The sequence below is a fragment of the Maniola hyperantus genome, chromosome 10, assembly GCF_902806685.2.
Source record: "Maniola hyperantus chromosome 10, iAphHyp1.2, whole genome shotgun sequence".
Classification (NCBI taxonomy): Eukaryota; Metazoa; Arthropoda; class Insecta; order Lepidoptera; family Nymphalidae; genus Maniola; species Maniola hyperantus.
This window is the reverse complement of record NC_048545.1, coordinates 2,414,463-2,431,161: the sequence shown is the minus strand read 5'-3', so window position 1 is coordinate 2,431,161 and position 16,699 is coordinate 2,414,463. Positions and strand designations below refer to the sequence as shown.

The 16,699-nt window shown below is 39.6% G+C and overlaps 2 protein-coding genes across 3 annotated transcripts in view; both read right to left on the bottom strand.

Moving 5' to 3' along the window:
- SF1 (splicing factor 1) overlaps positions 1-16,040 on the bottom strand; it is a 28,721-nt gene extending 12,681 nt beyond the window's left edge. Inside the window, exons 1-9 of one of the 2 annotated variants that reach the window (XM_069501339.1) lie at positions 15,682-16,040; positions 15,014-15,112; positions 14,204-14,336; positions 8,287-8,485; positions 7,202-7,357; positions 5,125-5,200; positions 2,875-3,027; positions 761-867; positions 239-405 (exon numbers count right to left, since the gene is read on the bottom strand). In XM_069501339.1, coding sequence (XP_069357440.1) covers positions 239-405; positions 761-867; positions 2,875-3,027; positions 5,125-5,200; positions 7,202-7,357; positions 8,287-8,485; positions 14,204-14,336; positions 15,014-15,112; positions 15,682-15,869 — 1,278 coding nt within the window. In that variant the 5' untranslated portion in view covers positions 15,870-16,040. The remainder of the gene's footprint in view (positions 1-238; positions 406-760; positions 868-2,874; positions 3,028-5,124; positions 5,201-7,201; positions 7,358-8,286; positions 8,486-14,203; positions 14,337-15,013; positions 15,113-15,681) is intronic. The other variant, XM_034972904.2, reaches the window with a different exon arrangement.
- Positions 8,888-16,699, bottom strand: part of LOC117985691 (uncharacterized) — an 88,261-nt gene continuing 80,449 nt past the window's right edge. Inside the window, exon 15 of the mRNA XM_034972451.2 lies at positions 8,888-8,900. The gene's annotated coding sequence lies outside the window, so the exon portion shown is untranslated. The remainder of the gene's footprint in view (positions 8,901-16,699) is intronic.

Genomic DNA, 16,699 nt, shown 5'->3' with positions numbered 1-16,699 from the left:
CATATTGCACTGACAATCAAAGCAAGTCAGACGCCACGATTTACTTTTTTGCCGCTAATTTCCACTCTCAGCTTTCACTAGACAGACTAAGGCGAAAATCTATAGAGCACACTTAAGACTTTAAGACAGGGTTATATCTCTGCATTAATGACTCGTTTTAACTCAGTCTTAAGTCTGAGCTAAGTCAAAGTAAGCTCTATAGATTTCAGTTTAAATGCTACAACAACAAACATGTTACCTTTTCCACAGCCTTCTTGACGCAGTCCGCGTTGGTGGCGGTGATGTAGGCGTGGAGCGGCTCGTCTTCCCCGGGTAAGGGTTGTCCGTCTTTGCGACCCACTTTGCCCTCCTTTACTGATCCCTTTCCTCGGATTATGATCTTTGCGCCCGTCTCTTTCTCCATAGCTGTGGAGAAAATAATACAATAAACTGTCGAATAAAATTTACACCCGTAATATGAGAATGACGAGGCGAAGCAGAATACTTCCAAAATGATTTGAAAATCGGTATATCGACGCCAGCCGAGACCTTTCGAGATCGTAGTAGCTATTTCTGCTCCGAGGTTTATATAGTATTTTTTTACTTTAATTTGCGCAGAATCAAGTTTTTAGAGGGAATTAGTTTGTAACAAGTATTATGTACCAAAATAATCTAAGAATAATTCAGTGCCCAAAACAGGTCAGGCACTATTCTTTGTAGGTAAGAGTTTCATATAAAAGAGATAAGGGTAGCCTTTAATAAAAAAAAAAACAAAATGTACCTTTAAGCGTATTCCCGCGCGGTCCAATGAGCAGCCCCACAAAGTTGATGTCGGGGTGCTCTTCCTGCGGGATCATCACTTTGTCGTGCACGCGAATTATGGGTGGTCTGAAACAATATAGAATAGAATAGAATAGAATAGAATAGCTATACAAGTGTTTAAAGAGCGTGAGATAGTTGCCACGTAAACAAATAGAAACTATCAGCGCATTAATGCTGTGTGCTGTGCGTGTATAACAGTGTCCTAACAGCCCATACAAATCTTTTTTCTTCGTGAAAAATAGTTCGTCACTTTGCAGTAGATGGCGCTACTTCGGAGAATTATTTCTTCGGTGAACTTCAAATGTTATTAGTCTGTGTTCTGTGATTTTGTTTCCTTTTGTGATCCGTGAATGTGTTCTGTTTGTGTTTTTATGATAAATTCTACGATTTTGCTTGCTCCCTGGACTCCGACGGCTTCGTTTTTCTCACCGGACCTACGCGCAAACCCCTGGACACTGATCTGTCTAACGATTTGGACTATAGCTGCTTGTGAGAGAGGTTATTTTGTTGTGTGCCGAGATACGGTAAAACTCGTAAGTAATCAACTTATAAATTATTATTTAAAGCAAAGACTAATTATTAGTCTTCGTCGCCTTCGTGTCTATGCTAAAAACTGATGCAGATTTCCTCACGAAAAGAGGAGTTTTAACAGTGTTATGAAACGTTTGATATATTAAAAACTTGAGTCCATCGGTTAAGCTACTGGTGGTTAGGGCTTCATAGTAAGGTAGCTCCACACTATATTTGCTGTCTTGAGTACGTCTCCCTCTGTATCTGACCTTTGGTCTAATAAAAGCTTCATTAAATGTTGCTCTTCATTATTTATATTATAAACTAGCTTATGCTCGCGACTTCGTCCGCGTGGAGTACACAAATTTCAAACCCCTCTTGGACTACACAAATTTCAAACCCCTCTTTCACCCCTTTAGGGGTTGAATTTTCAAAAATCCTTTAGCGGATGCCTACGTCATAATAGCTACCTGCATGCCAAATTTCAGTCCGATCCGTCCAGTAGTTTGAGTTGTGCGTTGATAGATCAGTCAGTCACTTTTCCCTTTTATATATTTAGATAATATGTAATTTTGGATGTTTGTTACCACATCACAATTAAAGAAACAATTTGGATTAGGTTAATTAGCAACAGAGATGGTATATTATGCGGTATGCACCAATTCTAAAGTCCTCGCAGACAAAGTCATAAACAGAAGCTGGTAGTAATACTCATTGATGATGATGAATTATTATGCAACGGTATGTGGTCAGTTCTCACAATTTTTTTTCAGGCAAAGATGGTACAATTCTATATTCATTTCTCAATCCTGAAAAAGAAATAGATCTGTATCTTGCGTGGACTCGAGCTGTTGGACTAGAAACATCTTTGGACCCTCACTATGTGTATCGAAACCGACGAGTGTGCTATGCTTATTTTGAATTGAAGTTTCAGATTAAGACGAAGGTGATATAATTAAAATGTTGGCATTTAATCTATTTAATAAAAGAAATTATAAAAAACTGTCTAATCGCTACACTGTTGTTTTATTTGCCTAAAGTAATTCAAATTCCACTGTCTCCAAAGTAATTTCTAAAAGTCAAATCAATTAATATTTGATTTTTGGAAATTACTTTGGGGAATAATATTATTTAAGAAATATCCTGAGGAGCGCGATTTGTTCGGCTTTAGGGATGTCACATATCGCTAGATGGCGCTATGCAATCAATCTGAGTGTTAACTCTATACCCGTATATTCAATGTACTCTGTGGTGTATAACGTCTTAAACAGCAACTTCCATGTAACAAACTAGATGTCGCTGCACAACGTTCGATCACGCTAGAAAAGATGGTCATCATTATCAAATATCAACCAATAGACACAAGTCTCTTGAAGGAACACTACCCGCCACGGTCTTGCGCCGGCTGAATCCAACGGCTCCTTGCGACTAGTTTACTTTAATGTCGTCTGTGCACCTAGTGGAAGTGTTGGCCATTGGAACGCCAACGACTATTGGTTTTTCGAACTATATGCTCTGGCCATTGCCACTTCAGCTTCGCGGGTCGCGTCACAAAATACGTACTTGTAATCGGGCGGAGGCTTGAAGTCGGGGTTGATCTGCTGCATTCTCTGCACGAGGCGATGTCTCTCTTCCTCCAGCTTGCGTCTCGTGCGGTACTCGCGCGTGTTCAGCCGTTTGCCGTCCGTCGAGTAGATCGGCTCGGGTGACGGCGACCTGGAATACGTACACAGTGAATAATCATATAGTATAATTTTTTTCTAATGTGAAAATATTCATTTCGATACCATTAAAAAGATCTTTGTTTTATTACACTTTATTCCAAAAGCATTGGAATATATTTATCTCACGGCCCAAAATTCCGAATGGCACTGGATATAATTATTTTGGGAAAAAACAATATGGCGCATGGCGGCGGCATGGCGTCATATTTTAAAATGTATTTTTTTTTTTACTTTTTAGTTCGTTTTTTGACAGGGCAATCGTGCTAATAAATAAAATCACTTACTTTTACTTATTACGCACATAAAGATGTTTTGTTATGGTAACAGAATAAATAATTTCTACCAAACACGTGAAATGCACGCCAAAATGTCACAGAATATTACCGCATTGCACTATCAAAAATTTCAAAAGTACTTTATTTTATTTCAAACACTAAAATTGATACAAACAAAACTCGAAAAAATGAAATGCAGTAATAATAATTAAAAATTACACATATTTTTATTTTGTTTGAACATTTTAATAGTTTTACATTAGTATCTACTATTTCAACAGTTTTAGAACCAAATCTTTTCTGAAAGTTATATTTATGTGTAATTATTAAAATAATAATTGCAAGATTAAAAAAGTGTACTAAAATAATTCGGTGGTAAACAAAAATTGTTGCTACAATAAGAAAAATGCTCCACTATCCTAATAGCTCCTAAACTATAAATGGCCTGAGAAAAAATAATTTCATTATTTTGTTATTAATAAATTATTAACCCTGAAATTTGAATATCGTTAACGCTGAAAATAATTCGATAATTATTCATTAAATCATTATTATTATTATTAGACCTGCGTAGCTGAAAAGGCATTTATTAATTATTTTCGTTATTAATTATTAATAATAATTAGTGCGGCAGTGCGCAACCTGCAAAATAGAAAATGACGAATTAGTAGACCGGGTAGACATCAGGGGAATTCGAAGGTGGGGTTGAATTTTTAAATTTTGAAAAGAATGATTGAGTGTTCAAGAAATCCAATCTAGCCAAAAAAGATTTAATAAAAAGAATTAGAGTTTTTGTTTTTCAAGTATCATATATTTTTATAGGGATTTTTTAAAATAATTCCAGGACCTGAGAATGCTAATAAAAAAGGAAATTGAAACATCAATAACATTGAACTTATCCGAATGTGAATAAAATCTGTTTCATCTTTATAGAAATACTTTGATTAAAGTTTTACTGTCATTGAGAGCTGGAAGAAAAAGTCTTTGTTAGTTTGCCGTTAATCCATTAATTCCACCTAATATAGTGACATCTATGAGGAAACATGAGGACGCGAGCGAAGCGAGCTCAATTTTTTTTGGTGACTGATATCGAGCTGTACATAAGATCAAGTGAAATATTATTTTGAATCTATTTTTAAGCGATTAACACAAGATTGCATTTCTTAGATTTTTAAGAAGTGTATATATACAATTTTTTTTTATTTTAATTTTAATAAGCTATTTGCAAAAAAGGTTATAATATCTTTGTTTTTTTTCTTATCAGTATGTACAGCTAAGTTATTAATTTAAACTTCGCTATCGACAGTAATTCTCGAATCCACAAAATATACATTACAGTACTACCACTTTTATAAGTCGAATCGGCAAATTCGTTTGCCCAGAGAAGCGCAATGTATCGCCGACTAGGACCAAAATATGTACATCAATGAAATACAGACCTTATTGCTTGACGTTAAGATTTTAAACACAAAAACAACAGAGACTCTTTATTTCACTCATAATTCGCGCGTACTAAACATGGCGCGTAGGCAACAACCAATAGAGAACGGACGCGCGTTGAGATATTTTCGCACTATTCAAAAAAATATTTCTACTTAGGTACATTGGCGTAACTTATAAAAGTTGTAGTACTGTGGCGTTGAATTCACTACTACGTATCAATTTTTCAAAGCAATTGGTCCTGCATACGAAAAGACTGGTCCCTCATCCTAACATTGGAGCTTGTGTAACTAAAGTATTTGTTAATCGATACTCATTGGCCGTCGGGCGGTGGTCGGTCCAAGGCCGCCGTCAGCGGGGGGAGCGATGCGAACCTTTCCTCCACGTTGGCGGGGATGCCCAGGTCCCCGGAGCGCAGCTTGCGGCTCACCTCCTCGATCTGCAGCTGCACTGCAAGGGAAGGGGTTAGCCACGCGCGGCCATTCCACCGCATTAGAACATTGTCGCACGCACAACACTACAACTAAATACACGTCCAATCCTCAGCCTGTGCTAATATTATTAAAATTTCATTATTACACACATTTTATAGAGCCTGTCTAAACTAAAATAGATCCAGTCAGTATAGTTCATTTAAAAAAACGGTCAAGTGCGAGTCAGAATACGACACGAAGGGTTTCGTGCAAGAAATAAAACACTTTTTTCATGGCGGCCATTTTGAATTTTTTATTTTTTGTTGTTATAGAAATACACATTCTGTGAAAATTTCAACTCTACCTCACTCAAGTTCATGAGATACAGCCCGCTGACAGACAGTAGGACTGACAGCTTAAGCTTGTCCGTACCCGAGGAGTCCCGACGGGACCCCTCGGGTACGGACAAGCTTCTGCTTGGAACTTCAAGGGACCCTGAAAATGAAGTTAACTTGCCTCATCTGGTGACAGAAGGGCTGGCTTATTTTTTGCACAAAGGATCTGTTCAGCATGGAAATGTAGCCAGTATTCTTGGCACCATTCCAAGCAGACATAATTTGAACAGTAATTAGATTGGGCTAGCAATAAGTTTTAATGTAACATTTTCAAAATGAATACTCGCACTGACTTCTTGATCTAATTAAAATCAAGCAAATTGTGAAACTGAAATATTAAGTGAAAAATATTACAGTAACATTGTTGAATCAGTTTTCACTAACTTTAAAACTTTTGAAGTAAACAAAGAAAGTTGGTTAAGCAATCAAATATTTTACACTTGGATCTTATTAATGGCAGTAATATAAAGACAAAAGACGCCCTGTTCGATTATAAATACATAAATAAATTGTTCAGAAAAATTAAGTTAAAAATAACATAAAAACGTCATTATACATTTAGGGATCAGGCAAGGAAAAAAAACAATAGTTAGTATATTAATGGACAACGGTACACAAAGGGAAACACGGTATTAAAATAATAATATGTTAAATAATTCAAAATTTAATTTAATGATAACTTGCGGACGCAATTAATAATAATTGCAATTTGTAGGGACAGTTCTTGCAATTCACGAAGGCTAGTGAACTATACTTGTGGTAACGTCATTTACATGGTCATTGCGTATGTGTGCGTGCATGTCGGACCAATCAGTCGCAAGCAAGCGCTGTCAAACGCACACATTTAGTGTACCTTACGTATACCGATACGACTTACACACAAGCATGAGTCAGTGGCCTTCGTGAAATGCGAGAACTATACATGAAAACCAGTCAGTACCTACTTTTAGTAGAAAATGTACGTAGTAAACTTGTCAAGTATGTACACTATTGAGGGGACATTGCATCGCATCACTAAAGGTGAATCCACTCTGTCTTTACCTTAATGTTTATATTATTATGATTTGTTCTTGAGACAATACAGTACGCAGTAGTGACCAGTGGCGTGCACAGATGTCTTAAGCCAGGGTACGCATTAGGTATTTACTGGCAGATCATAATCAAATAGCTAGGTTTACACCGGACGAACTATCGCCCAGATCTGCGCGCTTCAGGATCGTGATCCAAAGGCGTGGTCGCTGTAGACGTGCCTCCTTGCCTCCTCTCGCAGCCGGCGTAGATTGGCTGGTGCATGTTCTAATATCGCTCGGCATAGTCACAAGTTTCCTAAACCCGGATCAGAGGAGTACAACCCTCAGAGCGCTATGCTCCACGATCCTGGATCGTTGATTGGATGGATATTCCGGTGTAGACCCATTGATTGAACATTGAGTTATTTCAATGAGTGTTTTCAGAAATGGTGGACACGAGATGACGTCAGGTCCAGCCAACAAAGCCATTTAACATATGTATAGAACTCTTATTAGCCAGTGGACCTCTTGCCTCAGTGGCGCCAAATGGTGGTTTGTCAGACATCCTCACTAGGGTTGCCTCCGATGTGCACGCCACTGGCAGGTAAGCAAGTAGGCAACAGAGGTACTCACGCAGGTACTGCTCCTCCTGTTCGCGCGTGAGCGTGGAGGGCAGCACGGTGGGCAGGCCGGGGATGAAGGTCTTGTCGTGCTCGGAGCCCATCCAGCGCGTGCGCCGCCGCCGCGCGCGCCGCTCCGCCGCCGTCTCGCCCGGCGGCCCTGGCGAGCCTTCACTTTAATTTTACACCCGTCTCTCTACTCTACTTTACATTCATCATGATCAACCTGTCACCGGTCCACTACTGAACACAGGTCTCCTCTCAGAAAGATAAAGTTTAGGCCACTCTAGCCAAGTGCGGATTGCCAGACTTCACACACCTTTGAGAGTTTCCTCACGATGTTTTCCTTCGCCGATAAAGGATATTTAGTTATTTAAAACAATAACTCCGAAAAGTTAGAGGTGCGTGCCCGGTATGCCCGGGCATAGGTACTTGGTCACGTGACACGAGACGTGGCACAAGCCGCCGCGCGGCGGCTCCCGTTCCCCTTCTATCTCATAAAAGAGAGAGATATACAGGATAGTCCTCGACAGAGTGTAACCCCATAAGGCCTACTAAGAAACTAGATCATAAATTACTATTGACAAGAAAAATTAAAAAAAATATAACTCTTTATTGCTGAATTCAGTTTTTTATTTCTAACATGGACTCTATGTACAAAAAAATAAATTTCTTCCTAAGTATCGGGCCGATGTCTTTGGCCGACAGCACGCCCGTGTATTCATAAACCTGTGTAATTTTAAAACTAGTTATTTTTACAGAAATCAGTCATAGATATTTGTTTTTAGAATGTGTCTACAAAATTACATCAAGCTTAGTTAATATTGGCCGTGCCGCCAAGTGGTTTAGCGTTCCGATACGATGCCATGCAGAAACCGATTAGGGGTAAAGGTTTTGATGAAACTGTCATACTCTATATCCTTTTTTAATTTTCAATAAGAAGTGTCAAACCTGTACAGTAAAAATTTGCAAGTTAATTACGTACAGTGTCATCAGACAAACAGACAGACAGAAACAGACGAAGATGTGATCCTTAAGGGTTCCTCTTTTTCTTTTTGAGGTATGGGGTCCTAAAAAGACAGGGTCACAACATCTCACCTTGGCCGTCGTCCTTGTCGTCGTCGGGGTGGTCGTAGGGCACCTTGTCGCGGTACCGCAGCTCCGTGCGCGCCTGCATCAGCTCCAGCTTTTGCTGCACGCTGGTGGGCGTCGGGATGGCCGTGGCGGCCGACAGCGCAGCCGCCGCCGCCGCCGCGGGCTGCACCGGCGCCGCCATGCGCCGCTGGGCCACGAACGTCTGTTCGACCGAGGGCAAGGTGGATAAATGAATAATTAGTACAGAACAAAAGAGACTATGAAATGAGTTTATTTTGACAACACTGGATGAGGCCCACAACTTCCACTTTTAGGACATCCCTAAAAATGGGCTAATTATGGGCAGGTACCATACCATTTATTTATTTATTTATTATTACCATACCAGGTACGCACACGTAAAGAGAAAACCGTGAATTTGTGGTTACATACAAAAAAAAGTGTTATTTCTTGTACAATTGCACGGAACCCTTTGTTGACTCGCGCTTAACCGGTTTTTTTTAATTTAAATGTCCATATGTTACTGAGAAAAAGGTTCCTGACAGTTTAGGGTACATTCATCCAATTCAATATCTAATATTGGTAATATTAGTAATATTATAAATTGGAAAGTGTGTCTGTCTGTCTGCTAGCTTTTCACGGCCCATCCGTTCAACCGATTTCGATGAAATTTGGTACATAGATAGCTTGCATCCAGGGGAAGGACATAGGCTACATTTTATCCAGAAAAATCAAAGAGTTCCCTTGAGATTTTTAAAAACCTAAATCCATGCGGACGAAGTTGCGAGCATCAACTAGTTTAAGATAAATGCTTTGCATTAGTTCAATTCATTCTGTTCAATTATAATATGTATGTTTGGTGTTGGAATCTTGCTTACCATATAGTTGATATATTTCTAGAAAATAATATAAAAATCATTAGGTAAATGTGAAATCTATGAAAACAATAATTTGTTTGTAACAAGTAAATTTGAATTTCACCTGTCTTTCTTCAGCATTGTGCTGAAAATAACACCAACATAATGTGCATTTATAGATATTTAAAACCTCCAACCCAATAATGAGTACAGTAAGCGGCCATACGCGCGCTTTAGTCCTTATTTTATACTTTTGATATGACAGTTGACCCATAGAGTTAAAATGGCGAATGGGGAGTTATTTTATACAGACTATATTTGGTGTTTGGTTGCACTTCTCTGGACAAACAAACTTTGCTGATGTGACTTATAAAAGAGGTAGTAGGTGGAGTGGCGACCTCGCACCGGAAGACGCAGTGTTGGAACATCCCCCACTAGGTGGACGGAGGACATCAGACAAGTCGCAGGGAGCCGCTGGATTCAGGCGTCGCAAGACCGTGGTGTGTAGAAGTCCCTACAAGAGACATATGTCCAGCAGTGGACGTCTATCGGGTGATGTCATGTATAAAAACCTACCTACATCATTTGTTTACCTTTTTATAATAAAAAGATAATACAAGTGGGTAAGATGAAAAATGATATTGTTGTACTGTCATGCTACTTAGCTCAATAAACACGTTCTCTGCTTAAATATCGTATTATTTAACATAATAGTGGCGACGAGGCGCAAATTCGATTAAAATGGATCATAAAGCAGTGAAATTTGGTGAATTTAACCCTAAAATAGATATATGGGACAATTACATCGATCGATTGAAGTTTTGTTTTGAGGCTAACGGCATCATGTTGGATGGCGCAAAACGAGCCAATTTCTTTACTGTGTGTGGAGCAGAAGTTTTTGAAACATTTTTAGCTTTGATTACACCAAGAAAAGCCAGTGATGTGACATTTGTGGAAATTGAAGCTATTTTGACAAAACATTACAGCCCAAAACCAAATGAAATTTCAATGTCATACAAATTCTATACACGGAATCAGAATACAAATGAAAATGCATCCGAATATATTGCACAGTTACGAAAAATTAGCTCTAAATGTAATTTTATGGAATTAGAACGGATGTTACGCGACCGACTAGTGTGTGGCATGAAGGATCGTCGTCTACAGTACGAACTTTTAAAAAAAGATAACCTGCGTTATCAAGACGTCGTTGATGCCATGCTAGCAGCCGAAACGGCGGGAAAAGACTGCCACATGATTCAGTCATCTACAAGTACAGACAGCAGCTGCACAAGCTCAAACGGTGCAGCAGCCACTACAAATCAAGGTTCCTCAGTGGAAGCCATGGATATTAATGCAGTACAGACTAAGACAAACATACGACTATGTTACCGGTGTGGGGACCGTCATGGTGGGGAATGTAGATTTGTTAACGCCACTTGCCGATTCTGCAAGAAAATCGGCCACATTGAGAAGATCTGTTTATTAAAGAAGAAGTCTAAGAAGAGCATTAACTTCACCGATGATGAAATAGCTACACACTTGAATGGCCTTTACAGTATTCAATGTGATACTAAAGTAGCACCATTTGTGGTTGAAGTTTTATTGGAAGGCATACCTGTAATACTTCAGGTGGACACAGGCGCAAGTTTCTCAATAGTCAATGAACGCACTTGGAAGAAGATTAAATGCCAAAACCTACACATCATTCTCCAACCAGTGTCACTTACTCTACGCACATGGACAGAAACACCTGTCATGTTACTCGGCCAAACTAAGTTACAAGTTCAATACAAAGACATCAAATGTACCTTAAATATAATTGTAGCAAAAGGGGGTGGTCCCAATCTTCTGGGACGGGACTGGTTGACCCCGTTGAATATTGCACTAAATATTAATTTTATGTCGAATAGTGATCTTATGAACATTGACAAGACAATTTCTAAATACAGTGACATCTTCAGAGATGGACTTGGCACATTTACTGGAGATCCTATTACTATACATCTAAAACCTGACGCTACACCTAGATTTTTAAAAGCACGTCCGGTACCTTACGCTATCAAAGCTAAAGTTGAAAAGGAAATTGACCGCCTGGTGGCAGAAGGTGTACTACGGCCATTGTCCTTTTCAGAGTGGGCGACACCGGTCGTACCAATAATAAAGAAGTCAGGTGATGTCCGTTTGTGTGGAGACTATCGCAGTACTGTCAACCAAGCTACAGAGTCAGACACTTACCCTATGCCGACAGCAAATGAGGTATTTGCTACAGTTGCAGGTGCTAAGTTTTTTACAACATTAGACCTTGATAGAGCATACACGCAAGTAAAAGTTAGTGACAGCACATCAAAAATATTAACTTTAAACACATGCAAAGGTCTTTATTCAGTTCATCGGTTACCTTTTGGAGTCAAAGCTTGTCCTGGAATATTCCAAAGATTAATGACAGCATTGCTAGCAGGAATACACGGAGTCGCAGTTTTAATTGATGACATCATTGTGAGTGGCCCGACAATGCTTCTTATGCAACAACGACTCGAAGCGGTTCTAAACCGTATACAGAAGGCAGGATTTCATCTTAACAAGACCAAATGTAAATTTGCTCAGGAGAAAGTTGAATTTTTAGGTTTTGTGATCAATGGAGAAGGTATACACCCCGCTCCGAGCAAAGTGGAAGCCGTCTTGAAAACACCTGAACCTAAAAGTGTACAAGAGTTACAGGCGTTTTTAGGATTATACAATTTCTATGAAAGGTTTATACCTCACAAAGCAACTTTACTGGAGCCGTTGCACAGACTCCTTGATAAATCACAAAAATGGCGGTGGACTGAACGTGAACAAGAAGCTTTCAGTAAAGCCAAACAAATGCTTACATTTAATACTACATTAGTTCATTATGATTTGAATAAACCACTAATACTCACATGTGATAGTTCAGAATATGGTGTCGGGGCAGTGTTATCACATGTGATGGAAGACGGACAGGAACGTCCGATCGCAATGAGCTCTAGGACGTTAAATACACATGAAAGACGATACTCACAATTGGACAAAGAAGCTACCGCAATTATGTTCGGCATTAAAAAGTTCCACAACTATTTGGCTGGGAGGTCTTTTACGGTGATAACCGACCACAAACCTCTGCTTGGAATTTTTGATCCAAAAAGACCTATGCCATCTATTTTATCGCCCCGTTTGACAAGAATCTCTATAGCATTAACGGCACACGATTACAATATTGCTTATCGACCAGGAACTCAAATCGCCAATGCAGACGGTTTAAGTCGATGGCCTCTACCGGTGCCTGAGTTAGAAGAAGAACCTTTATATGAAATACTTCTAATGGCAGAAAAACTAGAAGATTTTCCTTATTCTGCTGTTGAGATAGCATCCGAAACTAAAAAAGACCAAACACTCTCACGAGTTGTTCACTTTCTACAATGTGGATGGCCAAACAAGGTTACAGATAGAAATTTACGAACCTATTGGCTACATAGAACAGAATTGTCTTTACAAGATGGCTGTGTATTACTAGGATGTCGTGTTGTTATACCACAGCCTCTTCGACAAAACATCCTACACATGCTGCACACTACACATAACGGCATTGTCCACACAAAGGCACTGGCCCGGAGTTATGTGTGGTGGCCACAGTTGAATGAAGACATAGATGAATTGGTCAGCAATTGTGCTAGGTGCTTAGAAAATAGACATATGCCTCCAAAATCTTCACACGAGTGGGTCATCCCTTCAAGGCCATGGTCTAGAATTCATATAGACTTTGCAGGACCATTTATGAATAAGAATTTTTTCATAGTCGTCGATGCCTTCTCTAGATGGCCAGAAGTGTTAATGGTAAACAACACAAATTCCACAACAGTGATTCACCATTTAAGGAATTTATTTGCTACTCATGGCATATGTGAAACCCTTGTATCTGACAATGCCACTTCTTTTGTGTCCAGTGAAATGAAATCGTTTTTAGAATCCAACAAAATAAAACATGTGACATCCGCACCATACCATCCGGCCACTAATGGTTTGGCAGAACGTATGGTACAGACAGTGAAGGAAAAATTACGGAAGATGGAGGGACCATGGGAAATAAAAATTCCGAACATGTTGTTAGGCCTACGCGTTACTCCATGCTGCACAACAAAGAAAAGTCCTGCCGAACTGTTGATGAATAGACGCCTTCGCACGCTAATGGATACCCTACACCCTGATAATATACAACACAGAAGAATAGAAAACCAAATCATGAATAACGCCCAACAAAAAACCAGAGAAACTAATGTGTCACAAAAGGTCATGTACAGAAACTACTCAAGCGGACCGAGATGGTTACCAGGGCAGGTTGTGGAGAAAAGCGGCCCGTCTAGCTACAGGATACAAACCGGAGATGGTGCAGTGTTAAGACGACATATGGACCAAATAATCAAAATAAAAAACAGAGAGGAAACTCATGACAGAAATGACAAAGAAAAAGAGGATGGGTTAGAAGGAGAGATAGAAAATGACCCTGCTATAGAAATACCAAGCTCTGAGACAGGCGAAGGAGAAATAGAAAATGACCCTGATCCTATAATTGAAATACCCAGCTCAGAGAGATGGGAAGAGATATTAGGAATACCTAAATCAGCAGAAATAGACATACCGGGGGGGAAAATTAGAACAAAACGAAATCTTCATAATAAAGTTCCATATTCTAGGCCCAGTGGTTCTAATGAGAATATTGATTGTGTTGATTTGAATGATTGATTTGTAAATTGTTTGTTTGTGTACTTAGTTATCAATTTAAGATGTTAAACTTTAATTATTGTGTATTACTTAGAGGGAAGGTATGTCATGTATAAAAACCTACCTACATCATTTGTTTACCTTTTTATAATAAAAAGATAATACAAGTGGGTAAGATGAAAAATGATATTGTTGTACTGTCATGCTACTTAGCTCAATAAACACGTTCTCTGCTTAAATATCGTATTATTTAACATAATAGGTGATGATGATGATGATGATGATGACTGTTCACAATACTTTTTTTTCTGTTTAAAATGTACCTGTGCGACAGCAGCTGCTGCTAGTATGGCAGCCTGTGTAGCAGAGTTGATAGTGGTTGTGGACGCTACGGTGCGCGCCGTCGCCTTGGTGGTGGTGCCCACCATCTTGTCCAGAAGGGCGATTGTACCATCCCTGTACCAAATTAAGTCATTTTGATTTGCTCAGTTTTTAACACAGTATCATAAAAGTGGTCTTCGCGGTGCCTTCGGCGGTGTCCCCATTAGATTGCAACATGGGGTTATTCAAGGGGCAGACCAACAAATTCCTGAAAGGCCAGCAACACATTGGTAGTTCCTCTGGTACTGAAAATGTTCATGGGCGGCGGTAATCACTTAACATCGTGACCCGCCTGCTCGTTTGATCACCATTTTTGTTATTAAAAAAAAACCGGCCAAGTGCGAGTCAGGCTCGCGCAACAAGGGTTTGGTACTACAGTCATATTTTTTCGACATTTTGCATGATAATTCAAAAACTATGATGCATAAAAATAAATAAAAATCTGTTTTAGAATGCACAGGTGAAGACCTTTCATATGATACCCCACTTGATATAGTTATCTTACTTTGAAAATTGAAAATACTTAGTTCATGACCACAATTTTTTTTTGTGTGAAACCACAAATTCACGGTTTTCAGATTTTTCCCCGAATGTCAGCCATAAGACCTACCTACCTGCCAAATTTCATGATTCTAGGTCAACGGGAAGTACCCTGTAGGTTTCTTGACAGACAGACAGACAATGAAGTGATCCTATAAGGGTTCCGTTTTTCCTTTTGAGGTACGGAACCCTAAAAAAGTGGTAGAAGTTACCTGTCCTTAGATTTCCTTCCCCGACTTCTGCTGCGTGAGCGACTCCTCCTCTTCTCCTTGTGCCTTTCACGGCTGCGACTGCGATCTCTTTCTTTATCTCTGCAAATTCCATAACAATGTAGTCCAACCACCCATCCATCAGCTTGCAAGCGTCCACGACTGGACAGACATCTTGGAGAGTATCCCACCTAACACTGTCTATCTCCTTCCTCAATCCTTAACCATTTACTTTCAAGGTGACACTTCCCTTAAGTTGTAGCAAACTGGAAGACCCCACACTTTGCATTATAGTAGTTAAATCCAATTAAATCTTCTAGGCAAGTGTGCACTAACATAGATAATCCTGTCTGATAGAAAGACATGACTCATCAATCATCATTGCTATACATCAAACTTCATGAGTCTGTCTTGCATGAAGATGTGATGTGCAAAATTGGAGCATAGTGATCTCTAAACCAAAATTATGACATTTTAATAAAGCCTTTGCCAGCATGGTTGTAAGTTATAAAGTAACAGCTGCCTACCATTAAAGGAATTCAGCTAATCTTATGTCCAGAAGAATTGTCGGGATTCGAATTCACCCACTTGCATATGTAAGGCACAGCATACAAGTGCTAGTGCGCTAATGGTGATCAAAGTTACTAACTGGTGGAAAACTCGAAACTAACCTCTTGGAGCGATGCGAGCGATCTCGGTCGCGGTCGCGATCTCTGTCCCGGTTGCGTTCACGATCCCGATCCCTGTCCCTGTCCTTATCCCGGTCACGATCGCGCTCACGGCCCTTGTCCCTTTCCTTATGCCTGTCGCTGCGGTCTCGAGATCGTGAGCGACTTCGGTCTCTATGTCGAGAACTCATTTTCTCGCTTGGGTAAAAAGTAGACTAAGCCTAAGCAATACACAGTGAATCTGAGTATTGACTTGAGACAATATTTATACACACAACACTTCTTTAAAGTCTTATTTTTATATAGTTTTATTTATTTAAGATAAAACCCTCAACACGAAATCACCGACCAGAAAAAAAAGCACGAAATAAATCGAAACAAAATGGCTGCAAATTTGACAATGACAACAAAACAATAAATGTCATTTGACAACTATAAACCACAGACAATCAATGAACGTTCAGTAATTTTGGGTCACGGGTAACTTAAGTCTAGAAAGGCGTCAAACATTCTGAGGGCAGACGGTTCAAAACACAAAAACTGGCCAAGTGCAAGTCAGATTCGGGCACCAAGGGTTCCGTAAAACTGAATATAAATCAAAAACTATTATGCTAAGAATAAAATATGTGTTTTACATAATTCAAGTTACAAAAACCACTTTTATCATTTCTGGGCTTTTTGGGCGTACATTTTAACTGTGTCCTCATACTAAGGTTCGGATACGGAACCCTAAATAAGATTCTATTAGCCAAGCGATAAGCCACAGACCTCGAGGCTTATCTAATCTAGCTATTTTAGCGGCTAGCTCAAATTCAAAGGGGCCATCTCCTAACAATGGGTGGGCAAAAAAATGTAATATTTTGTTCACGGATGCTCGCTACTTTGGAGTTCGGACCCCCAAAGATGGGCACCATTGTACTGTGGATGGCAAGCAAACAACCTGGTATAATCAGATTGTAGAAGGTCCCTTGTGCTTCTTACAGACTAGCGGCACTTTGTTGCCGCTGCAGCTGCCTTCGTC